The 27,041-nt window shown below is 43.5% G+C and overlaps 1 protein-coding gene across 2 annotated transcripts in view; it reads left to right on the top strand.

Moving 5' to 3' along the window:
* Positions 1-27,041, top strand: part of LOC138262134 (prostatic acid phosphatase-like) — a 257,511-nt gene that overhangs the window by 110,516 nt on the left and 119,954 nt on the right. For both annotated transcript variants that reach the window (XM_069211912.1, XM_069211913.1), the window contains 2 exons: positions 2,197-2,283; positions 14,958-15,110. In XM_069211912.1, the coding sequence (XP_069068013.1) occupies positions 2,197-2,283; positions 14,958-15,110 (240 nt within the window). The remainder of the gene's footprint in view (positions 1-2,196; positions 2,284-14,957; positions 15,111-27,041) is intronic.

Raw genomic sequence — 27,041 nt, 5'->3', positions numbered from 1 at the left:
CCACTTTTAATTTGCACAGGTGTTTGCAGCAGTGAAGTCTTAGGTTTGGTGAAGGGGAAGGTATGGTGGTAGGATATGTGATGGGATAGTCAGTGGGAACACTGGCTTGTGGAAATGAATTGTTCTAATGTTGATTTTGGTGCTAAAGATGGCGATGAGGTCATTGCATTATGCTTCATGTGGAGATTGGGAGTTGTGGTGGAGCAGATTTCCAAAAGGTGACAGATCATTATAAATCAGTTGTCGGAGGGTTTAAATGTTCGTATGTTGGAATTAAGGAGCCTTGTTTCTCTAGAGTGGGTTATGCTGGAAAAGTAGTTGAGATGAAGACTTTTAAGGGCCATAAGTTGATGTGGTGTTTTCATACCTGTAATATATTACCTAGTTTTGAGCTCATCATATGAACACCTATCTTAGCAAGTCTTTGTCCTGACAGCTGTGAGGCTGCGCCAAGATGTAATTTTAAAATTGGGCTGCCATGGACATTCCTAGTGGAAGTACACACACCTAGCTGATATTTCTGCAAGAGCAGATGGGCCTAATCTTCCTGGCGGTGTAACCAAGGATGGTCTGAACTCTGAGCCAGCCGAAGATTCCTCTCTCCAGCCACAATTTCCAAGCTGTGGGGCGTTCCCCCATGCAGCTGTATGTGCATATGCGGGTAGAGTAATTTGCAGAGGTTGGGCTCTGCCAGCACTGAACTGGTGGTACAGTAAGGTCATTTGCCATCACAGCCAGACTTCTGCATCCATCTCTAGATTGGGCATGGATTTTCACCATTGGGTAAAATGTGATGGGACGATGGTAGCCTGAGAAAGTGGCAGGTGGGTAGCAATAGCCCTTGGTAGTGGTGGCTTCACACCTGCTGGATAGCTACATTGAATGGGAGCAGCGGGCCTAAGGGAATGTAAAACAGAGGCCATAACTTAAAATAATCTGTTAATGCATGTACTGTAACATAAATCACCATCGGAGGTGTCACCCCCATCCTTAGCAGCTTGAGTGGGCGGTGGGTGCCACTTGGAAGCTCTGTAAAACATGAAACATTGAAGTTGTTGTTCCTTAATACAACCTCTTGCAGTGGGTGGGAGAGAGTGTTGTTCAGAAGGGAAATAGGATGGATGGATGAAAGGAGATATGGATGAATTTGTGCAGAAATTTATGGGGAGGAGGATGGAAGGATGATACAGAGAGGATGGTTTCAGAGATGGATGATACTGAGATCGTTGGATGGCGAGGAGGATGGATGGAGACAGATGGATGAATGAATCGATGTTGGATCAACAGAAAGATGGCTAACGAGAAGGATGAATGGATTTAAATAAAAGATAGTGATGGTAGATTGGTGGCTGGAAAGAAAGATGGCTGGTGAGAAGAAAAGATGAATAAATGGATGAAAGAAGGAAGGAAGAAGACAGAGAAAGAAGAATGGATAAAAAGGAAAGGATCATGGATGGATGGATGGATCTGAGAAGAAGGAAGGAAGGGAATTTAAGAATTTTGGAATTCCCTTGAAGGAGCAATCTTCCACAAAATTGCTAGGTTCGCTTTCAGTGCTGTTTGAGACATTGTTCAAAGGGGAGGGTATTTTATTTTTTGGGAACTCCTTGCACACCATCTGGGATTATCACCACCACATCTTGAGATTGTTCAGCAGGCACCCACGATTCAGTGTCACCTGAAAAGAGAAATCACTATTAAAAAATATCACTAAGAGGTCTTACCTGTAAACACCTCCATCCCTAGCCGGGTGATGAGTCTCTTTTTAATCTGGTCTCTAATGCCTTAGCATGAAAGATAGGTCTAACACTCGATTTTAAGTTTGAAATTGCGAAGTAGGGAAAACAAACACGTCAGCAAAATTGGAAAAGAGCTGCCACAAAAACTGAGGAAAGATGGAGACCCGGCAAAGTCTCCAGGGGCTTCTTGGTTACAGAAATTGTGTCTTCACAAGCTGGGTGTTTTCCTTTTTGTTGTCTGTATTTATATATTATATTTGTTTGCATACTAAGCCTAACCATGTGCTGCACAGATCCTGATACTTTATTGCTCACCACAGACCACAGGGATTTTTATTGACTTATCCAAGGATTATGAGTACATAAGAACCAGTTCCCTCTCTTGCTTCAAGCCTAGGGACAGTCTTGCATGTATCTGAAACTGATACTGATTTCTGCTTTATATTGTTCCATGTAGATTGGAATGCAGCAGCACTATGAACTTGGACAGTATCTAAAGAAAAGGTATCAGGGATTCCTGAGTGCCACCTACAACCGTGATGAGGTAAGTTTCAATACAAAAGGAAAAACAGCTGCTGTTGTCTCTACGCGTATGGCCAAGGGGAGATTGAACGTTAACCTAATGGGGGAAATATCTGGTTGGCCTACTACTTTAAAGCTTCCAGGATGGCACCACCTGACTGAGGACAGCCTCACTGCATGTGATAACCCATCCTCCAGCCTTCCCGTATCAGGCCCTGGGCTCCCTTGCAAGAGGCATGCTTTACCACCACAGCCAAACACACAAGTACCTATATAAATGTGTTATGCATGACACCTACCATGGTTGCAGAATCTGCCTCCCCTGTCACCCAGGTAAACAGATGACTTGCTTTGAAACTGGAGGTGGATATCACATGACTTTTCCAAACTGAACTCCAGCTGCATCTTTCCCTACTCCTGGTTGTAGACACCACATAGAAATATGGTCCTTTAGAAAGAAGTTAATTTCTGCTATGTACTTCTAGGCGAGAGAAAACACCTAATGCAATCAAAACTAAAAATATGTCTTTTGTTGCAAAATGGTGGGTCTCTAATGAGTTTAGCCTTCACTCCTAATATGACAATATGGCACCCGAAAGTTGATAAAGATGCTTAAGGAATTGGACTATCCATATTCAGGTCATATATGCCTGAACTTGAACTACACATATTCAAAATCAGATGTTAGAACTTCGAAGTGATGAGATAGGATAAAAGAAGGTGTGAGGATGGTATACTAATTTTCACAGTCTTTGAGGAATGCTGCTCCCATTGGTTTACTCTATGCTGTTTTAAAAAAGTTAAAAATTAAAAATGTAATATGAAACATAGACAGAAGGTATGTGGAAGTGACTACAATCAAAGACTTGAAGCAACAGTGAGGGTTCCATGAATGAAGAGACTGAAACCATCAAGTCAAAGAGAGACAACAAGTCAAATGTGCAGCAAGCCATCCTAAGCAATGGCTTGTGGCACCTTTTATGAATTGTTGCTTTTCTGTTATCAAGAATTGCTTCATGTGTGCTTAACATCAGCCCCATTTGTTTGGATTTCCCCAACAGCCATTACTAGTTTTCTATGGTAGTAGTATATATTTCCCTGCACGAATGTCCTATTCACAAACATCTGAGCCGATAGCTTGCATGATGAAAAACGGTAATTTACCCCTACAAGGAATCGATCAGTCATAAAACAGCAGACTGAGGTAAGTAGAAGACCTAAAGTATCCAGTTTAAAATAGTTAGACAAATATTTATATGATTAAGTGCAGCACGATCTTAGTAATAGTATGTGAATAAATTCTGAGCAGGTGCACTTCCACCGACATGCGTCCTCCTCAGATCTCCCAAACCTACTGTGGAAATTTATTGGAGAGGCTGCACAATATTAGGAACTGTTTTTATAGATAAAAGTAATGCCACTTGTAGAAAATTAGGGTGTTGGTTGACTGGGGTGTTAACCTTGGTCAAGCAGCAATCACAGTCCTTGTCAGGGTGAGGCACAAGCCAATCCTAAATTAATTTGAGGACAACCCTCTGGTATCTTGGCACAGAGCAGCCAGGCTTAACTCAGGTATTTGTGCAACACTTCAAATAATAATAATGTGGAAACATCACAAAAAGGGATCCTACACCAAGTTAGAAAAATAGAACATTCTTTAATAAATAGACCAAGACCAAAGTTACAAGAATCCAATCAATGGAACTGGAGATATTCGGGTTTAAAGATTTTAGTGAAAATTGAGCCAAAAGGCATGAAGTCAATTGTAGATATCTGGTTGTGCCAGACCTGAACAAAGTCACATGTTTCAGGTCGGCCACAGTGAAGCATGGGCTGGCTACAGGGACCCAGTTGGGGCTGCTGAACAGAGTACCTTAAATCCTGGTTGCAATGGTTTGCGAGGATCCACGTCAAAGATGTGTCGAGCAGCCAAAGCAATGCGTTGGTTCCAAGATACGGCAGGGTGCGAAGCAAAGGCCCTGCATCAAGGGTCCTGTCAATGGGGCTTGTGTCCCAGATCGAGGACGCGGCACACAGTCGGGGGACTTGTCAGTTTCCAAGAAGCTGCGAGGCTGCGATGCAGAGTCAGGAGTCATCATCTAGACTGCTGTCGACCACAGATGCAAGGGCCTGCGCCAAGGATGCATCGTGCAGTGTGGGTTCTGATTCACCTGCAGAGGCAATGCAGGTCTTTGCAACAGGGCCAATCCATGCAGCAGCTGGAATGCTTGGGTTCTGCTTGGGTTTGTGCCACACAACAGAGGAAATGCCAGTTCCACTGGATCCACAGAGCACGTTAAGCACACTTCCAAGGGTCCAGGAGTAGAGTGGCACCGCTTGGCATGGTAGACTACTCCCAGATGGCAGATTCTAGGTGTTGGTGAAAGGTTGTTGGACACCTGTTGTGTCCCTGAGGCTTCAGATCTGGAGACCGGGCAACTAGCCCTTGGAGTCACTCTGGCTTCCACGTTCAAGAAATGCAGGTCCAGTCCTTCTCACCCAGCAAGAGGGCATCAGGTTAGCACAGTAGGGCAGCAGTCCTTCAGAGCAGCAGAGTGGCAGCACAGCAGTCTTTCTTTCTGGCAGAGTATGCACAGGTCCAGAAGTATGCTGAAGAGTTGCTGTCTTAGGTCCAATATTTTACCTGGTGCCCCTGGTAATAAGGTAACTCCAATACTGTCCTATGGCAGGGCTAGGCCTTGCAGTAGTGAAAAACAAATGTAAGAGTTTTTCACTACTGTTGTGGTTCCCTCCTCTAGGTCTAGTTCTTGTGTTGTGTGCAGCTAGCTACCCCAGGGGTGCTGGCTCAATCATGTTACGTTAAATAATAAATGTGGTCAACTGCATTGAATTGCCATTGCTGGGTTTAATCAAGGCTTGTTACTTGTTGCTGTTAATGTGTACAGCTGCCATTGCCAAGGCTTGTTTATTCTGCTTTATTCTACTTCCACAAGGCCAGTTTGTGAGCACCCGAGTCTCTGCACCTTACTAGACAGCTGCTGTCCTGGTTGCTAGGCAACACCCTCCTGCTCTTCTGTTTGCCATGTGCTACACATGACTTCTTCAAAGAGAGACTATAATAGCCTCACACAGGTCAGACAGTGCTTGGCTTTGTTTCCTGTTTCTGCGGAGCTGAGACTGAGAGGGTCAGCCAACTCCTCCAAGCTTCTTCCTTGTTGTCCGGTAACCAGGGAAAAGACTAAGCTGAGATTGAGAGACAGCCCAGCATCGAATTCCCCAAGGCTTTCTCACTGTTGCCTGACAACCAGGATCCAGGACTTCTTCCAGTAAAGCTAAGTGACAAAATAAAAGGCACTCACAGGAGTGTGAATGCTTTTGAACCAATCCTTAGTGTATTTAAAAAAAACAAATGGTGACTGTCATTTCAGAAAGAGAGACATTCAAGGTGGTTAGCAAGAATGTCTGAAAGACTGTTTAGCCTTGATTATTTGTATTATTACTCTTATTCAACAGCTTGTTGTCTTTCACTTGTGACCTCTGAAAGAAAGCAACACACCTAAAACCTGTTGTAAGAATATAACCCTCATAATTGTTTGTGTGCCATCTGTTACTAACAACATCACAAAATCCTACAAATTATTTTCAGCGTTGATCCATACTCAATGTCAGTGATTGTCACAGAAATGAACATGGGGCAGTCATGTCTTGAAAGTCTTCTGAGCTTTACTGTTCAACCAGTGCTTATGCATATTTGCTTGTGGTAAGAAAATATTCCTGTTTTCTGTGTTTTAGTTAAGTTACATGTTTAGTGTGTGCAACAACGTCAAGAGTGATTACTTAACACAAATTAGGACAGAGAGAAGTCCCAGGCAATAGTGGTGCATTCCTGCCAGCCCTACGGAGTGGAGAGAAAGTACAAGGAAGCGAGTTGAGTGACTGGTGATTATCTAGGAGTCTGAGTGAGTGCGTTAGCGTTAGTTGCTTAGGGCCAGATGTACCAAAGGATTTTACCCATTCTGTGTCTATGGGAAAAAGCTTTCGTACATATGGCCCTTAGTGGGCAGCACGTCACTCATACCTTTTCGTTTCCTGTATAGAACCTGACTCCTCAACAATGCAGTGACACTGACTACCTTCACCCTCAAGAGTAGGGGCCCGGCTGGACCAGGAAGCAGTGGCAGTATCTCTCTCTTTCTCTCTGTGTCATCCAAAACCCCCTCCCTTTGGGGACACCTGCTGGGACTCCCGTGTTAAGAGCGACAGTGCTGAGAGGTGTCCTGGGAGGACGGGAAACAGTCATCACCCCTGCAGATGACCTACTTTTCAGGTCAGTGGTCGAGCTCTCACAACTACCAGGACATCCAGCTCAACACAGACATTTCTTAAGTCCTCATCTTCGGGAACAACCACTCCCCATGGTGGCCTTCTGAACTTGGCCCCCCATCCACTCATGCAGACCATGCCAAGAACCTCTGGATCATCCTGGACACCAACCTCTCCATGAGCAAACAGATCAACACCATCGCCTCATCACGCTTCCACATCCTGCAAATGCTACGCAAGGTTTTCAAATGAATCCTATTTAACACCAGACGAACAGTCACCTATGCTCTTATCACAAGTAGACTTCACTATGCAAACGCCCTCTACTTAGAATTTCCAGCCCATGTTCTACACTGACTCCAAACCACCCAGAATGCCGCCACCAAATTCATCCTGAACATCCTGCAAAATAACCACATCTCTCCACACCTCAATAATCTCCCCTGGCTCTCAGTTCTGGAAAGATGTAAGTTCAAGCTACTCACCCACGCCTACAGAGCTCTCCACAACACCAATCCAGCGTACCTCAACCACTGCGTCAACATCTACAAACCCATCATACACCTTCGATCTGCATCCCACGCAAGAGCACACCTCTGTCACATCAAGAAGACCAGAAGCGGAGGGTGCTTCTTCTTACACCTCGCAGCCAAGACCTGGAACGACCTCCTGCAACACCTCAGAAACTCTCCTTCCCTCAAGGAGTTCTGACATGGCTGTTCCAGATGAAGCAGGCATGATCGCCTCATCCCCTACTTAGCACCTGGATACCCTCACTGGTAATTTGCCATGCTCTACAAACCCACATAACATAAAAGGACATGTAAAACTTAAAAGTACATGACCAGCTTTTTAATGCACTGCGACCTGCCCTCCGAGCTGTCCTGGGCCTACCTAGGGGTGACCTATATGTACTACAAAGGAAGGGTTAGGATTGGGAAAAGGTTTATTTTGCCAGGTCGAAATGGCAGTTCAAACTGCACACACAGGCTGCAGTGGCAGACCTGAGAAGTGTGAAGGACTACTTAAGAGGGTGGCACAATCAGTGCTGCCGGCCCACTAGCAGCATTAATTTTAAAGGCCTTGGGCACGGAAGTAAATTAAATATGCCAGTTCAGTATAAGCCAGCTCTCCCATGTTTTAAGTTTAAGGAGACAGCACACACACTTTAGCACTGGTCATCAGTTGTAAAGTGCTGTGAGTTGTAAGGCTAACATAAACGAATCCAGCAAAAATGTGAAGAGTGAAGGAAAAAGGTTTGGGGCTGATCCTGAAGAAAGGGCCAAGTCCAACATCACTGTATACCAATACTTGAAATGTAGATATATGTGAATGGAATTGATTAAATGAATGGAAGACAAATAGATGGTTTCACTGCTGTGATTCAAACTAAACACAGGCCAGGGTAAAAGAAAAAGCAGACAGAAATGCAAGTAAAGGAAGGGCATACGATTTATACAGCAATGTAGTAATCTTGATAGACACAGATTTTCAAATGTATAAGCAAGTGTGCCTATTCAGGACAGGGATGGCACCAAGATTGCAGGAACGTTAGGGTTGGAGGGGATATAATATAAAATGCCCTGGTCCTGTTGGGTGCATAGATCGTCTGTGTGCATGTCAGATATACTCCGGAGGAGTTAGGTCAAAAATGGAAATACAAAGCAGAAAGGTAAGCACTATATATAGGTACAAGTGTAGAATGTAAAGGCTAATTTACAGCCTTGTGCATTGTTAACCACCTTAAGCTGATAAGATAAAAGTAACACTTAATATGGGGGCTTGAGTTCTCCTGATGCATTTTAGCAGACTATACTGCAAATGGACACAAACAAAATAAAATGTTTTGGTTCTCTTATAGACACTACAGCTAACTTCTAAAACCATAATATTACTTCAAAGCAATAAGTACTTTCTGCAGCCTCGTATGGTACCAAAGTAATGGCGGCTGATGATCTTTGAAAGTGGTGGGCTGTAATACTGCCCACAATTCTAGTGATTGAGCAAGATCTTTTAGATTCCTCATAGTACTGTGGGTGGACAGGGAGTGAATAAAAAAGCCCTGTGAAGACATAAACTTAAAGAAACATGGATTAACTGTGACATACATCAACAACATACATGCCCAGGTTTTTCCTTTCTGTTTCCCTTTGGAGTCATGAAATTAGTCTCAGACCCGGGGCCCTGAAATTCAATGAGCTTAGGAAAAATTACCTTGTTGTCCCCCTTGAAATGACCATGCTTCCGAAACTCGTAGCTTGTCCATCCCGGGGCTGTCCACTGAGAGGTTCAAATACCCTTAGTTCCCTAGAAACCCCAGTCTCATGTCAGAGGTCCTTCACTGTGTATCATACATACATAGATGGTATTGGACCAGGCCCTTTCTGCAGGGTTATCCCCAAACTATTTGCTTTTCTCCTCCTATTTCTCTGATCCTCTTTTTGTTGGCTTTAGGACTCTGGGCACCTTACCCCTGCTCCTCGGTGCTAAAGTGCATGTGCTCTCCCCTTTAAACTTGCTATGATTGGCTTACACCTGTTTGGCACAATTAATTTACCTATAAGTCCCTTTTACAGTGGTATCCTATATACCTAGTGAAGTAAATGCAAGTAGTGGGCCTACAGCACAGCTGACGTCACCCACAGAAGTAGCCTTTCAAACCTGTCTCAGGTCTGCCACAGCAGAGCCTGTGTGCACAGTGTTACTGCCACATTGACTTGGCAAGTCATACTACTTGCAAAGGCCTGAACTCCCTTTTTAATACACCTAAGTCGACCCTATAGTAGGCCCTAGATACTCGATAGCCCTATGGACAGGGTGCTGCGTATGTAAAAGGTAGGACATATATGGTTATGTGTTAAATGTCCTAGTAGTGACAAACAGCCTATATCGTTTTTCACTGCTGTGAGTGCTGCTCCTCCCTAAGATTTGTATTGAGAATTCCCTTAAATATGTCTAGTTGGTAATGTCTGGTCTGTGAAGAATAGCGTGGGCATGTTTGTCATGTTTGGAATGGTAGTGAAAAGTCATGCCTACTGGTGTCGGTGAATGTTTCATTACTGTGTTAGAAATTGCAATTTTAGAATGTGCAAAAACAACAGATGATGGACGGAATGCAGAACAAATCAAACATTCACCCCCTGTCACAGATCTCTGTTTAATCCATCAGTTTTTTAGCAGTTTTAGAAAGTGGGCATTTCCCTGTGTTTATAACTCTGGTGCGATGCAGCCTGACTCCAATCCACGTCTAGGGTAGAGAGACAGCTGGACTTTGTGCACACTTCCAGAGGGCCATCACACAGGGAGGGTGGAGGTGTAGCAAGATTACATCTGCATACTGAGCGGTGTTCCTGGGCTGGGAGAGAGGGAGGCGGGTGCACTTGCATTTGTATAGGTCTTGTCCTGCCCTCACACAAAGGGCATGTTTACTCACTACTGATGACTGCAACCAGGGCTGGGATGTAAAGAGGGTGTTGTGCACTTCTAAGGTTCTTTTGAAGTGCCCCCTAGATCAAAGACATTTTGAGTATAAGTCCAGGGGTTGTAGCCCCATGTTTTTAGACACTGCATGATGGTTGTAGCAAGACCCTGCTGTGCTCTACATGTGCACCTTGGGACTGTTGTGTTGCCAGGCAGGAACCACCATTTGGACTGCTGGACTTGAGCAATTGGTCTGCTGCCTGTTACTTGCTGGCTTGCAGAGGTGACTGCCACTTTGCCTTGCTGCCTTACGTGTTGGCCTGCTGCTTGTTTTCCTGCCTTGGTGCCCCTCCCCCCCAACCTGCACTCCAAGGGTCGGTGGTCTGCTTCCCCCCACCCCTGTTCCTTTGGAAGACTGGAGATTCTCCCCATGATGATCCCAGCCTGCGCCAAGGAAGAAGTGCGTGGTGAGCACTTTTTTTTCTGCAGCCTCGTATGGAACCAAAAAGGAAGGCCGTGAGAAGAGCGTCTCTCACAACCGGCAAAGAGGTGCATGGGGAATGCTCAACTAGTGTGGGCCTCATTCGTCAGACGCCCCCCTCCTCCCTACACGGGCAGACCATCCAAGAACTGCTCTCAGAACCAGCGTGTCCCTGGTTTCGTCTCCCCAGCCAGAAGTGTGCATTGTGTCATATTCAGCGAGCAATGCGATGCTGCAGCATTGGCCTGGGGTCCCTGATTCAGGCCCCCGGAGGGTAGCATGGCTGAGCAGGAGAGCGCTAGGAGCGACTGCTGCGCCGCAATGTAGCAGGCAGCTGACTAGCAACACTTTTGTGGTCCCAGAGAAGGAGATTCCAGGAGGTCTCTCTGTTGCGGGCTCAATTGTGGATTAGCCGCAGTCCGGGGGGCCCCGGAGAGTTCCAGACATGCTGCTGCCCCAGAGCAGTTCCTCTCAGACTGAGGAAGGTTGTGGAGATTTGGCCTGGTGCACGGGGACCCAGCAAGGTCTTCCAACCGAATCTTACAGTGTGGCATACTCCCTCATGTTGGACATACCTCAGAGCCACTGGACTTCGGTGGTAGGGCAGGGTGAGTCCTCACAGAGGTCAGAATCTGGATTTTCCCTAGGTATGTGGTACATGTAATAGGCACGCAGGAGCCTTGGAGCCCTTCAGTTGTTGTTGGGTTACCATATACTGTTTAATAGTAGTGCCCTACATTGGGCATCTAAATTACTGCATAATACCTAGTAGAAGCCCGGATACCTCTGGCCCCACATTTTGTTTTCTGTGCTAAGAAGAGCACAGGAGAACTGTGCCCTATAATGTTATGGTGATTTGTATGGTACTGATGTGTACAGGGGTATGCTTTGGTAAATCTATATGCTTTCGTTTTGTGCCCTGATGTGATTATATATATGTTGCTTTACCTTTGCACTGACAGGATAATGAGTACTAATTCAGGGACTGCATTGTATGTACAAAAAGGTTTTTTCATGCTAATTGCGACCTAAAAGTAAATTCTTCTGATCACAGTGTGAGATTTTTCATGACAATTGCCTCATTTGCAGAGTAATTATTGGTTTATGTCATTTTGGTCTATATTTTATATGCAATACAGTTTCTTTTCATATACCCTTGTGTGGAGTCTCTTTTGTGGTGTATTTATTGTGTCACTGGAGTGTGTCTGATTTGTGCAAAAGCTTTAGGCAATGCCTCTGCGATAAGCCTGACTGCTCTGACCAAGCTGCCATAGGGGTGAACAGGGGTTATCTTGGGTGTGTAGCTCCCTTACCCTGATTAGAGTGGTGCATTCTGCCTGGCTTAGGTGCCTACTCTACCCAACTGGAAATCCCATTTCTAACAGATGGTCCTATAGCATCAAGGCTAAGAGACCCTTGGCATCACCTCCAACACTCGTAGCAGGCTGTCAGAGATCCCACCGCTATGCGCACAAGACACTTGGTGTGGCCTCAGAAACAACCTTCAAACTCTCAGACATCTTTGTCTCACCTTCAAAAACCTAAAACCTGCTCTCAGAGGCCCTCAGCATGCCCAAAAGGCTCAGTTGGCTTTCAGATAACCCCATTCGGTCATAAGATACTTTGCTCATCCCTCTGTTCACCCTTAAATATCCCATATGTCCTTCAGAAAATCTCAGCTTACTTTCAGGTAACTCTAGCAGGCCCTCGGAGAGCCCATTGATATCCCTCCCCCACACTCTTAGACAAAGTAGTGAGGATAAGGGAGCCACACTTACCCAACTCACACATACAAGATATGGGTAGCTGGTAAAGTACACTACACCAACCCTAAGCAAGGTGGGAGGATGAGTAAGTATGCACACACTGTCCTTGTCATTGCGCAAATAGGAGATGGTGTACTACATACACCCCCTCGATGGCCAGAATGTGGAGAGGACCCGTACTGTCCGTTCTCTAGGCAAAGTGGGGGTATTGGAATAATATGGGGAGAGTTTTAAAAAAATTGACTCCCTCCTGACTTGAATAAAGGTGGAGGGGGGAAACAGACCCCAACTATGTACAAGGGGAGTGGCATTAATATCTTTTTTATTACAATTTTGCCAAAACTCCAATCTCAGCAAAGATGCTACCATCACCAGCACAATTACATGGATAGTAAGAGTGAGACAAGGATAGACTCAGTAACATGAACATCTGGACAAAGACATGGATAGGGCAGAGATGAATGAATGCAAAGAGTGACAGAAGGGCTTGGACACAAATAGAGGAACAGAGGCAGAAACAGAGGAACAGGGCAGAGCGTCTGGGCAGGCACAAAGAGACATGAAAAGGATGATTGCAACATACGTAGAGAGAGAGGATGGAGGTAAGGGGTAAAGTAACAGTGGGAGAAGAGAGAGCTAGAGAGGCAGGGACAGTGGACGGGGTAAAGGGACAGTTGCCGAAGGGCACAAAATGAGGGATAGAGCAAAATAGAGAGGGACAGGATCAGAGTGAGCAACAGAGACACAGTATTAGTAAGAGAGGCAAAGAGAGGTGAACAGCATGAAGAACAGTAGCATAAAGAGATATACACAACCCACTATCCTGTGCCAACACTCTCCCATCAAATTCTCACTCACCCACTATCAGTTACCAACAAACCCATCATCCGACCCTCCGAATATCATATGACCACTAATCTACCATCCAATTTCCTTAATCCTACAATTACATTTCCAGACAATTACCATCATACACCCACATGTCCACCATCAGGCTCACATAATACCACCATCAAATGCCATCAAATGCCAATACACCCACCAACGTACACCCACACACTACTCGCCATGTGCACACACCATTCATTATACACCCATACAATGTTCATAATACAACCACCATACATGAACACAGCCACTATAATATGCCCACAATCTTGCAATAAGATTATCACAAATCTATGATCATAGGTCCACACCTACCACACACACCCCCATCCATCCATCATGAGATCCCAACTCATCTATGTTCGTAGAACCCACAACCACCTTCACACCCCTAACACATTCAGTATCAGAGGCCCTCGGAGCCAACATACTTTGCCATAACATGAACACCATTATAAGGCTACAGAATCACTATCATATACGACCACATATCAATACAGTCAACACCATACACCAAAACACACCAACTATTATAGTGTAACCCATCCACCATCATACACCCACCTAGTGATCGTTAGATGGGTACATACCCACCATCATACCCCTACACAGTTGTCATGACATGCCCACACACCCACCATCATAAACAAACACACCGACATCAAATGTCTGTGCCCCCACCTTTAGACATCCCAAACCCAGACCATAGGAAGACAACACACCACCAACCCATATCAAACTCCAATTCACACATCATCATTAGGCCACAAGCTCACCATTATATATGATCACACACCTACAGTCATAGATCCACAGAGCCAGTATTTGACTACCATGCAACTACAATGATATGCCAACAAAGCCACATTAATATGGCCACACAGCCACTATCATAGTTGCCATTTACATTCCACACACCCAACTTGAAATGGCCAAAACACCCACTATAATATGGCCACTCATCCACCATCATAAGCACAAACACCCACCACCATACACAAACACAACCACCATCATACACCTGATGTGCCATACCTTTGGCAATCCTGTGACTGATTCACTTTGTGGCAACCACTTTGTTCTGCAGAGCCTTTAGGCTTCCACAGTGGGTTTAGCCACAGGGCCTGGACTGCAGCTAGTCCCTACAGTCAACCTCCTGTTTCAAGCAGACCCTCACTGGACACAGCCTTCAGCTGTACACAGTTTGGGTTGGCAGTAGGATGTGGCCTGTAACCAGACTCTGTAGGCATCTTCCTTTGCTGTCAACCTACAGCATGCACAGCCTTCAGCTAAGTGTAAATGAGGATGGCAGCACTATCTTCCCAACTTCTTGTGTTGCCAATCCCCCACTGTGCACAGCCATTGCCTTGAGCACAGGGCTTGGCTGCAGTACCTGCTCACTAACCACTGCTTGCACCCAACTTCACTTGCATCCAGTCCCCACTGCTTATTGCCTTTGGCCATGTAAAGCAGACGTTAGCTGCAGTGAGGTGACATTTAATCCTTTAAACAGTAGTGTTGACATAATTTCATCCAGTATAATTACCACGGAAGGATTCATTGCTTGAGGTAGTACAATCCAAATCACCGTGGTTATTTCGTCACATATGGATGCATGTACCACTGCCTTTTGGAGGACTTTACATTACCACAATTTTCTAAATCAGACACTAAACCCTTTGAGGATGAGGTTTGAGTTGAGTCGAGGTTTTGAGTTTGCTTTAAAACATGTAATAATAAGGTCCAGGCTGTGTCAGTCTTAAATGTTGTGGGTAAATTACCTACAGCGTTAATCAAAAATAAAAACAAAAAGATGACAGGCTCTCTACTAACACATTATTTATACTCTGGACGCAGATATATGTGTGCAGCACGGACTTGGATCGAACTCTGATGAGTGCAGAGACAAACCTGGCAGGAATGTATCCGCCTACTGGGAAGCAGATCTGGAACCCAAATCTACTTTGGCAGCCCATACCAGTGCATAGTGTGTCATGGTCTGAGGAGCAGGTGAGTGTGGTGGCTGCTTCAAAAACAGGTTCAGTATAATATGCAACCTTTGCATGAGTCCATGTGTATTTGAATGAAAAGGAATGTACATTGCTCCTGAGCAGTTTCCAGTTATTTCTGTTTATGTATTTGCATTGTGCTAAGAGGTAGACCATGGGTACCCTGCTTCTAACTGTCTTTGCAGTAAGACAAAAACTTACAAGTAGAAGGGCACAAGTAGTCACATTGGGGTACTAGTACTCATTAGGTTTTTGGCTTATTTCCCTTGCCATCTTGCCCCTACTTACCCAACATTCAGACTCCAAGCACCAAATATTCAATGTAGCACTAACACCGAGCCAATCACGACAGGAGCCTTATGTCTGGACTCACTGCGAACAACGACATCCGTGATAAAGAGGTGAGACTTTTTTGACTGATACGAGTCAACAACAACACAAATTGGGAAATAATAATACTGACTAAATGAACACACATGCCACTCACTTGCAACAATAGTGGAGCATGTACTATCAATGGCCACTATCTTGCGACAATCAGTATCTCAGTTACTATCAATGACCTTAAAGAGATGTATGTACACATTTCTTTTCCCTGTTAAAATAGGCACTGACACATATGTGGTCCCTGGTCAGGGTAGGATCCATGCTAGCAATGGCAGTAATAACAACAGGGTTATTTTACCTAAAGTGCCTCAAGACCATTGGATTTTGTGTTTTTATCTATGGCCAAGGAGTAGGAAATATAAATGATTATTGGTGAGCAATTTAGAACCAAATTTGATCTTATATTTCAAAGATAGAGTAGATACAATGCACCCTTCCCTCAACCTAAATGTAACCAATCAGAAGTCTTACCACCCAATGCAACTCCTGATGAGAATTCAAGTAACGAACATCAGTGTGGTGTCTAATGAACATAACCACTGCCATGACAATCAGCATCCTAAGAAGACCAATATGCTGTGCAATAACCGGTCTTCAATATTTTGGAGACTTCTGCAATTCTCCTTAAAGATCACTTAGATGTTGGCAAAACTGATGAAAATGTCTTTAGCTTACCATGTATACAGTCAGTGCATGGGCCACTGGCTCCCTCTGTATATTAACGCCCTGAAAAAAGTAATGCAAAGCGAGGAGTAGATAAGCCAAACTGAACACCTGTCAATGCCTGATGGTGGTAATAAGAAACACCAATGTAAGACAATCTCCCCTCTCCAAAAATATATGCAGCGATCGAGCATTTTAATACTTCACTGGGCTATAAACATTCCATCAAAATAAATAAATCAATGGTACAAATTATTGATATCAAATCTGCCCAGCATCTGGAAAAGAGGAATTGGTTACCCCTGAAGGAAACCTATATTATCATGCTGAAATGATGGCGATTATATCAATGAACATGTACGGAAGGGCATGAACAAACGTTTGTGTTACAATAATTGATACTGAGTCAGTACTGATTAGTACATTGTTTCTTCCATTAAAAAATACTGAACCCACTTAATTATTCACAATTATTGTAAATGCTGTCTTCCGTTCCTCAGCTTTGAGTCATTATATAAAAGATCCTGAGGATGATTTCATTTGCACAACTCCAATCAATATTTAAATATGAAATCACCATTGAAATTGAAGTGGACATTTCAAGTCTCTCACAGTGACCCTAAGCATCCACTTCATTAACAAACAGAACCTAAATGTAACTGGACAAAATGATAGTATGAGGCTGATTTCTGCAGGATAATGAGGCAGGCTGCACAAGCTTGAATATTTTGGGCACAACGAGACTATTGACTGCCAAGATATAGATTGCATTGTTGATAATCAAATCGAATTTATGTAGTTCGTGAAACATGTTAGGGCCTCAGTGCCCCTTGTCCACTAAAGATATTTTTAACCACATTGGGCAATTTCAATTTATTTTGCTACAGGAAACAAAAAGGACCTAATGTTAACTCCAACCCAGCTCCAAATTCATCCACAGATACTCCAAAAGTTTTGTCTCATGGTTGCTATTGCCATGATTGGCATAAACTATGCTGTGCTGTGCAGCTTATTTTGTCGACTCCCCTTATCAATGTGTTAAGCCTTTGTTTTGGTCCCATTGTTGGTTGCCTTATTTTGGGTATGCTTATTTTAAACTACTGCCTTTATTCTTGTAGGGACTACAAGTAGATGGTAGTAAAAGAGCTTGGCTGGTGGCTGCCATTATTCTTGCCCCTTCCCACAAGGATTGTTCTATGTGCAGTGCCAGCAACAAAGTGAAAAACCTATTGATTCCTTGAGGCAATCACTGGATACAGCTCAGCTTGGGTATTTCGTAGTTGAAATTTTGAGGCGTTTTGGTGGATAAAAGACCTTTAAGTATACTTCCAATCTCCAATGAGAATGCTAAAAGGTTCCAGATATATCTTGTATCAGAAAGGTCTTGGAAGTGAATGTTCTTGTTCAACTTTCTTCATACCCCACGATTATGAAGGGCAGTAGCTAGGATTTTATCATAATCAACAAAGACAGAGTTCAGGCCTCAAAGCCCCTTTAAGTTAGGTAATCCAATCACAAATTATTTCAGTTCCCCATCATATTTCAATTCCCATAAGGTCAGGACGCAATCAAAGACATATTATATCTGGACATTCACTTCTCTAATCCAGTGACACTGAGATCAGTGATCACCAAAAAATACAATTCCAGGTGCTCAACAAACAATGTATGTAGCCTCACACAATATCGACGATTGATTTTAGCCCTTCACTTTGTTGTTCCTCTGAAGAAGAAAGGAAAGCAAACTAAGCATTCAGTCCTATGTTATTCCAAATGATTAGGTACCCAAAGAAAATAAATAAGTAGACTGGAGTGGCATGCTTAAAAAAAAAAATGTGTGTTTGTGTGTAATCTCCGCTTCTTTAGAGAGAGTAAGAAATCATTAAAAAAGAATATATATTTGAGAAAGGTATTAACAACCAAATCAGCCACACCAAATAAAGACCCCAAAAAAGATACATCCCAACACTTCAGCTTCAACTGATGGTTAAGTAAAGTTGGGAGTTTTTTTTTTCCTCAGATAAAATAAAGAATATTAGAGTAGACATTGATTTATTGAACGTGTAAACATCAACAACTGAAATCAAACATAAATGTGGAACTAAATAAGTGTCTTTTATAGATATTGACAGATTCTTCTTTCACAAAGTGATAGGAGACACAAAGCCTACTTCATAGATAGATGACACCATCCTGTTGTTCTTAGCTGAATAAATAACAAGAAGAAATTTAGCTTAGCATCATAAATGTTCTCCTAACCAGAAGTAGGGTACCACACACCCTGAAAGAGACTATCTAAAGGTTACATAAAAAAAAACAGGTGTTGATGCGAGTGTTCCAAACTACTACATGGCTTTCACAAGTCCTCCACTTATGGCTAAACTACTGGAGACCTGGGAACAAGCTCAAAATAAAAACTACATCTTGGAGAGCAACCTAGTAAGTTACCTCCAATCTAGCTTCAAAGAAGACCACTGCACCAAACTGCTACTTTACATGTTGTTCTCGGTCTGTAGAAGAAAGCTGGGGAAAATCTTTCCATAACAGTAAATTCTATAGACCACAATATACTCCTAAATCCTATACAGAAAAGGCAGATGTAAATACACACAGCCACCGCTCTCCTCAATACCCTATACCAAACGGTATCCCAAATAGCGGACAGTGAAAAGCGCAACGGGTGCTGCTGCACCCGACGCACGCAACATTGTCCCCATCTCGATGATGCGCTGGTGCCAATGTTGTGGTGAGTTTCCCACTGGGCCAGTGGGGCAAAACGCTGTTCCGCCTGCTGGTCCAGCCGGAAACTCATATTAGGGCCAGTGGGACCTACCCTTATAGTATGTCTTACAATTCAAGGTTATTAACACAACTGAGTACAGTAATGTCCTTCTGTTAGGGCTTCTTGAATTTAAACTGAGCAGTTTTAAAAGCAATAATCCATGGGACTGCCCAAATTGTGGTTGGCACTAGCTGTAAGGACCACTTCTCCCGGTGCACAGTGACCTCGAAAGGCTATGCTGGAAGCAGGATGCTCCTCCAAACTAGCACACATCAGTTGTAAGTCTGTTGTTGTGTTATGTTACCTTGTGGTGTGTTGTGTTATGTTATGTTATGCTATGTTATGTTAACTTGTGGTGTGTTGTGTTGTCTTATCTTGTGGTGTGTTATGCTGTCTTGTGTTATGTTATGATGTATTATCATGTGGTGTGTTATGGTATGTTATCTTGTTGTGTGTTCCGTTATCTTATGTTATCTTGTGGTGTGTTGTGTTATTTTGTGTTGTGTTATCTTGCAGTGTGTTGTATTATGTTTTCTTGTAGTGTGTTGTGTCGTGGTATGTTATCTTGTGGTGTTTTATGTTTTGTTATTTTGTGTTGTGTTATCTTGTGGTGTGGGGTGTTATGTTACTTCTGTTATGTTATGTTATGTTATGTTATGTTATGCTTCTGACATGCCTAATCTGGACCCTAATGGTTCTCTGACTTTCCACTGAATACAACATTCTGTCTTCTTTCACTCAGATAATACAAGGTGGCCTCCATGGTCACAGCACACATGGCACCACTTTTGTTTCCCCAGGGCAGTGAACAGTGCCATGCCTGTGGGCAGGCCGTGTGGGTTCCAAGGTGTGTAATGCACTTTTTACAGCTGAAGGAGAGCACTCTGTAGGCTTGGCCTCTCGTGGTCTTAAATATCACCCAGTCTGTAAATTAGGTCATAGTTTGTAAGCAAAACTGGTTGCTCAGGCTTTTCCTGTTATTAATGGAGTTACTCGCTGCTGCAAGGTGGGTGGCACTGCCTCTTCTCTGCCACTTGGCCCAGGAATTATTTTGTGTTATTAATGCTATTAATCACTCAACCAGCACCACATTGATCTTAATATTAACACTGCTTCCCACCTTAAGAAAGATCTTACAATGCAAAGGAGCGAGTTGCTGTCAAATGGGTCATTTCCAATGGTATCCTCAAACGTTAATGAAACCTCCTGTTGGGAGTCTGCATGGCATACCATGGAGAGCTAGCCAGCTGGGTCCGAGCTCCCACCCCACCTGATAAGACAAGTGTAGACCACTCTTATTCTCATGACAGTAGGAAAAGGCAAATATCCTATAACAATGACACATTCTGTTCAGGGGGTTCGTTGACTGATCCCTGAGTGAACCTGCTCTGAATGAGGTAAGGGCTGTATCGGTGTAAGATTCTACATCTGACTTAATTGTTCTTATGTGCCTTAAGGTTTCTGAGTGGAGTGAAACTAAAGGCTTCATCCGACGATGTTTCCACAATGTTGGAGAACACATTAGAAGGTCTCTTCCAAGATCCATATTGCAGTGCAGGGATGTTGGCTTTCATAGGACAATGCAGACACTTGCATCTCACTAGGTCTTCACAGCCTCAGGCTAGGGGTGTAGAGGCACACAATGGACAGCTCTCAAGTAGATGGATTTCATAAAAATTTAATTATTGGTCCGTAGAGGAGGGCAACTGGTTTTCCTTGCTCCTGGTACCGAGAAATCAACTTTTCTCTGGTGGCAACAATATTGTGCTCCACCTAAAGCAACAGTATCTACCTATGGGGCTTCTGCTACATCTACACTCATTAGGTGTAGCACACACAATACAGCATAACTATTGGAAAAACTATTGGAAAAAGACCACTAGTTGGACAACTGCAACAAATTATTTATGATGTTCCCATGAGGGCAGCCAGCAGGCTGTAAAATCTCCTGGAATCCAGGACCTCCCAGCTCTTAAGAAATCTATTCTTGAATGGCAGGCATTAGCAGAGGTTTGCAAACACCACGGGCTCGCATGGAAGGCCACCAGGAGGCTAGCTGATGTAACCAAGTCCTTAGGGTAGCACAAGGGAAGGAGGAATATTTACCTTGTTATATTCTGAAGGTTTGTACCAGGGAGAATGGGTTCAACATACCCGTTTATTGTGAAGTCAAACTAGGATGCTATTGAAGGGGACCCCCTAATTACAGTACAGTCTGATGTAGTCCAAGACCTGTTAGATTTAGAATATTGTCAAAAACTGCCACTATTCCTATCCTGTCCAAACAGAAACAGCAGGCGTGTCTCCTGGAGACTAAAACCTCTTCTAAGCCATGTCTCCACTTCTCTAATTCAAACACAATGTATGTCTTCCAGGAAAATATATCTCTATGTCCTAGTGGATGCCCAGAACCTCATCCTCCCAAACCCTTCATCCAGTAGTTAGATTGTTACTGAAGCCAAGAAGGCAAATGACGCCCTGTAGTAATCGTCTCCATTCTTAAATTAGGTTCTTCGTCCAGCCAGATTTGTGAAGGGCCTTTATTTACCTTGATCTCAAGTCCCAGTTGTGAAATAGTCACAGGCAGGAAGGACTCAAACTAAGCGGCATAATGCAAAATGATGGGACCCCCGGTGAAAGTAGTGAACAGTCCCTCAGGCTCTTTGGGTTTGGCCTGAAGGATGGCCAACCTTTATCACTGGAGTAAAGATGCTTGCATTATGCCTCTGCTCAAATAAGCACTCTGCAGCACAGGGGGTAAAAAAAGAACTCTGCAGGGCAGGTAGTATTGCTGTGCATCAGAAATAATCCTCTTATGAAATTAAAAGACTGCAGTAGGAGCGCCCCCAGGCCTTAGGATACAAAATTTACATTGCTAAATATATGTTAGGATATAGGTGAGGCTACAAACGGCTATCAGTACATGTGCCATTCTTAAACATAACTATTTTGCCTACATGTTTCATATTTGAATTTTGAATAAGCCCACCATAAGCGTGTCCTTACTGCTCAGATTGAATGAAAGTCGAACACCTCATGTCAGCTGTTAGCATGGCTTTCACCAGTCTTGCAGGGGGCAGAAACAAAGCACATGGGCTGGGAAGCATCCGCATAGCCTCATGATCCAAGCCGAAGTAGTTGACATGATTGAAACACATTAGTTACTATTCTATATTATTTTATCTCTCACAAGAATGCCTATTAGATGGGTTTTACAGTCTGTTTTTTATAGATCCAGTTTGAATGTAGTGCATGGTGTTGCTGCTTGCCTGGATCCCTGCAGCTAGGACATAATTACATATGAGATGGCATGAAAGACCTATCAATATAAGGTTTCTCCCAAGACATTGAGCTTTCTGGACACCAGTGCTTCTGCTTTTGGCAGTTCTCGGTCAAATCAGAATGCCCATGATGAAAGGCTTGCTGTGACAAAGAAGTGATCGTTTTCTTTGTCTTTCGATTTGGAAATCTCGTGGCATGGGAAATGTTCCACCTGCTGGAGACCAGCCCTCTCAACAAGTATCCTACCTGTTGTTTCACAAAGAGATGTCAGCAGGAAAGAAGCACAGGAGACTCTTTTAGACTTTGGTCCTCACATAGACAACTGTGAGCCTACCATGATGAAGATAATATAGGGGTGCTTGGATGTCTTTGATCATGAAGGCCTGGCGGGGGTAAGCTGCTGTGTGGAGTTAGGAAGCAGAGAAAAGGAACCGTAGATAAGGGCCCTCTTTATTTTTTTTTTAAAAACAATGGAATATGCCCGTGTGGAATGTGTTCTTCTCATGAGTCTTATGGAATTGATCACACTGGAGCAACAAAAGAGACATGCAGTTTGTGCTGGAAATAATTAGGTTCATGAATGGAATTCAACCACTGGTTCAGTCTTATAAAACCACTGTTGATTCCACTCACAACTCTGAGAGCCGCTGTAATCTGAGGAAAAAAGAAGCAGAAGACAACTATTGGAAAATTCCTGTCGGTCAGGGAAAGGACCGAGCGCAGTTCCTATTAAAGTCTACTCTCTGTGGGAAAAGGAATCTGGCCTTTTGCTGGCCTCACAAAGCCAAAGAGGGGCCCAAGATGACCTGCCTTCTTTGGACTGTCATTCCTGAGACCTGGAAGAGGAGAGAATCCAAGGAAATGAGGCACTCATTTTTTTGGGGAAGAAAAACTGCACAGTCAGTGCTTATTGTACCTTTAAGAGACTGGAAGCGGGACAAAGCCACTGTCTAACTTTAACCCATGGTCTAGTGCCTTTTTTAAGGTTCCCTGTCCTTCAAACTCTGTCTCCCTTATGATTCCCTGGGTTTTTCTTTCATCTATTCTTCCTAACTTTGTGCTCCCTTACCACGCTGTGGCTCCACTTCTAGAAGTACTGCACTTGTGCTACCTCTCTCCATTTCTACAGTACAGAGGCAGTGAATGTTTGTGTCCATCCTGCTACCACTTGAATCACATTCCAACATCACCATGCTGCCTTCACTGGCTAATCCGGCTCTAGGCCTGATTTCTGGTAGGAATGGGACATGACACAGCACTTTCCCGCGGAGTGAAAGGTGAGCTAATACAGGGAGTGCAGAATTATTAGGCAAGTAGTATTTTTGAGGATTCATTTTATTATTGAACAACAACCATGTTCTCAATGAACCCAAAAAACTCATTAATATCAAAGCTGAATATTTTTGGAAGTAGTTTGTAGTTTGTTTTTAGTTTTAGCTATGTTAGGGGGATATCTGTGTGTGCAGGTGACTATTACTGTGCATAATTATTAGGCAACTTAACAAAAAAAAATATATACCCATTTCAATTATTTATTATTACCAGTGAAACCAATATAACATCTCAACATTCACTAATATACATTTCTGACATTCAAAAACAAAACAAAAACAAATCAGTGACCAATTTCTTTGCAAGGACACTCAAAAGCCTGCCATCCATGGATTCTGTCAGTGTTTTGATCTGTTCACCATCAACATTGCATGCAGCAGCAACCACAGCCTCCCAGACACTGTTCAGAGAGGTGTACTGTTTTCCCTCCTTGTAAATCTCACATTTGATGATGGACCACAGGTTCTCAATGGGGTTCAGATCAGGTGAACAAGGAGGCCATGTCATTAGATTTCCTTCTTTTATACACTTTCTTGCCAGCCACGCTGTGGAGTACTTGGACGCGTGTGATGGAGCATTGTCCTGCATGAAAATCATGTTTTTCTTGAAGGATGCAGACTTCTTCCTGTATCACTGCTTGAAGAAGGTGTCTTCCAGGAACTGGCAGTAGGACTGGGAGTTGAGCTTGACTCCATCCTCAACCCGAAAAGGCCCCACAAGCTCATCTTTGATGATACCAGCCCAAACCAGTACTCCACCTCCACCTTGCTGGCGTCTGAGTCGGACTGGAGCTCTCTGCCCTTTACCAATCCAGCCACGGGCCCATCCATCTGGCCCATCAAGACTCACTCTCATTTCATCAGTCCATAAAACCTTAGAAAAATCAGTCTTGAGATATTTCTTGGCCCAGTCTTGACGTTTCAGCTTGTGTGTCTTGTTCAGTGGTGGTCGTCTTTCAGCCTTTCTTACCTTGGCCATGTCTCTGAGTATTGCACACCTTGTGCTTTTGGGCACTCCAGTGATGTTGCAGCTCTGAAATATGGCCAAACTGGTGGCAAGTGGCATCGTGGCAGCTGCACGCTTGACTTTTCTCAGTTCATGGGCAGTTATTTTGCGCCTTGGTTTTTCCACACGCTTCTTGCGACCCTGTTGACTATTTTGAATGAAACGCTTGATTGTTCGATGATCACGCTTCAGAAGCTTTGCAATTTTAAGAGTGCTGCATCCCTCTGCAAGATATCTCACTATTTTTGACTTTTCTGAGCCTGTCAAGTCCTTCTTTTGACCCATTTTGCCAAAGGAAAGGAAGTCGCCTAATAATTATGCACACCTGATATAGGGTGTTGATGTCATTAGACCACACCCCTTCTCATTACAGAGATGCACATCACCTAATATGCTTAATTGGTAGTAGGCTTTCGAGCCTATACAGCTTGGAGTAAGACAACATGCATAAAGAGGATGATGTGGTCAAAATACTCATTTGCCTAATAATTCTGCACTCCCTGTAATAACCACGTGTTAGATGCTATGGGTCCATTGACGTAAATTCACCAAAATGCCAGGGTTAGCGGAAGCGACATCAAATGAGCCATTTGACCTTTACTCTCACTTACGCACACCTGCTTACACATACACACACATTCACACATACACACACCTTCTCACAAAAACACACTCTCACCCATAGAAACATCATACATTTAAAAGCGTTTTTTGCTTATGCCAAGTCCCAGGGAGGGTCATATTCCAGCTAACTGAACTCTATTTTCCTTACACTAATTATGAATAATATATCATTATTCACCATTAGTGTAATAAAAGAATGACAAAAAACAAGGAAAGTGAGGCCCCAGTTGACGTCTGTAAGGATGAGCTGCCCCTGTGTACCTGCACTGATTTTGTCACCTCTGAGGTCAGGGGTCACGCAGACAGTGACAGTGGCCTCAAGGGGCAATCCAGGGGTCGCACCTACGACCCTTGGCGTCTCAAATGACGTCCATGTATGGGTCTGATTACAAGTGAGGTGGAGCAGAAGTAACTCTTGGAATTCTGCAATGCCTCCTTATACGTTTCTAGGTCAGTGGTTCCCAACCTGTGGTCCGTGGACCCCCTGGGGTCTGTGACACACTCCCAGGGGGTTCGCCGGCCTGGTTGGGAGGAAGGCACTTCTCCACCTGTACCTCTGACAAACACATTCTGTTTTAATATTTATAATTAGTTGGTGCAGCAGTTTTAAACTCACTGCAAAGTTCCTTGTACATCTAGCAGCTTTCATGCAAAAATAAAAAAGTCAAGGTAACTCTATTGATTAATGTAGCTGCTGGAGAGAGATGGGAGTTTTGTCTAGTGACAGCTTTGACTCAAAGTTAGCACAGTTGGTTAATATGCCTGCTGCAAAGAACGTGTATCATACACAGAACAATATTTTATGTTCATAGCATAGTGCTCCAACACCCTACACTGGTATGAGAGGTAATATAAAACAAATGAATTACATGTGACAGAGAGGCTATGGAGAGATGAGAGGCCCTTATCGTTTTACTTCCTTTCCCCACCACATATTTATGTGAAAATGTTGTACCTAAAGTATAAAAACAGAAATTGCTTGGGAAATGTTGAATCTGACCTGAGGATTCAGCTTTCTTAAATAAAACTAAACATTGAAATGTTAGTCTCCAAGATGCAGCACCATCTTCCCATTAAAATGTTAAAATTTTTGCATATTTATTCAATCTAAAATAATTATATCTTTAGTAATTTGAGTATTTGTTTGGTGTGTACTTGTTCATGTATTTTTTGCAAATTATTGCTTTAACTTTTGAAATATAAATCGTACAAATTGCTTGGCGGTCCCTGGCTTCCAGTAAATATTCGGTTGGGGTCTTCGGGAGTCAAAAGGTCGGGAACCACTATTCTAGGTAATTCCACAATGTATTTTCCCAGTATTGGACACCATACCCAGTTTTTCCAGGGGGTAAATTCAGGCAGGTAAAACACATGAGACTTTAGCTGCAGCCGAGCCTCATTCTCCATTTTTGTTTGGTGGAGGGAGCACCCAGTGGTCCTCTCACAAGAAATTACCTTTCCCTTCCCTCCCCTATTCCGCCCATTACCCCCTCCCCCTACCACTCAGAGGTCCATACTTACATTTGCTACCTGCTCAAAGCAGGTGGCATATATATGCGTTAATCGCCATGGCATTGGGACTCCTTTGTGGTTTTTACAACTATGACAATCTGACCCACAAGGTAATTCGCCATTCCAGTATGTTTAACTGGTAATTGGATAGTACTGGGCAGATGTACCTCATTATAACAGTACCAGACCATAGTACCTTCAAACTCATGATCCAAGCCTGTGTGTATGTTTTGTTTATTCTAATTTCATATTGTTTCTTTGTGTCTCTCTTTTCGAATATTACAGAGTAGTGCTTCTTTGATATTCTGAGGCTGCAGTTGGTAGCTTTGGAACCAGTGTCTCAGA

This window comes from Pleurodeles waltl, chromosome 10, assembly GCF_031143425.1.
Source record: "Pleurodeles waltl isolate 20211129_DDA chromosome 10, aPleWal1.hap1.20221129, whole genome shotgun sequence".
NCBI classification, from domain to species: domain Eukaryota; kingdom Metazoa; phylum Chordata; class Amphibia; order Caudata; family Salamandridae; genus Pleurodeles; species Pleurodeles waltl.
This window is presented reverse-complemented; position numbering and strand designations above follow the sequence as displayed.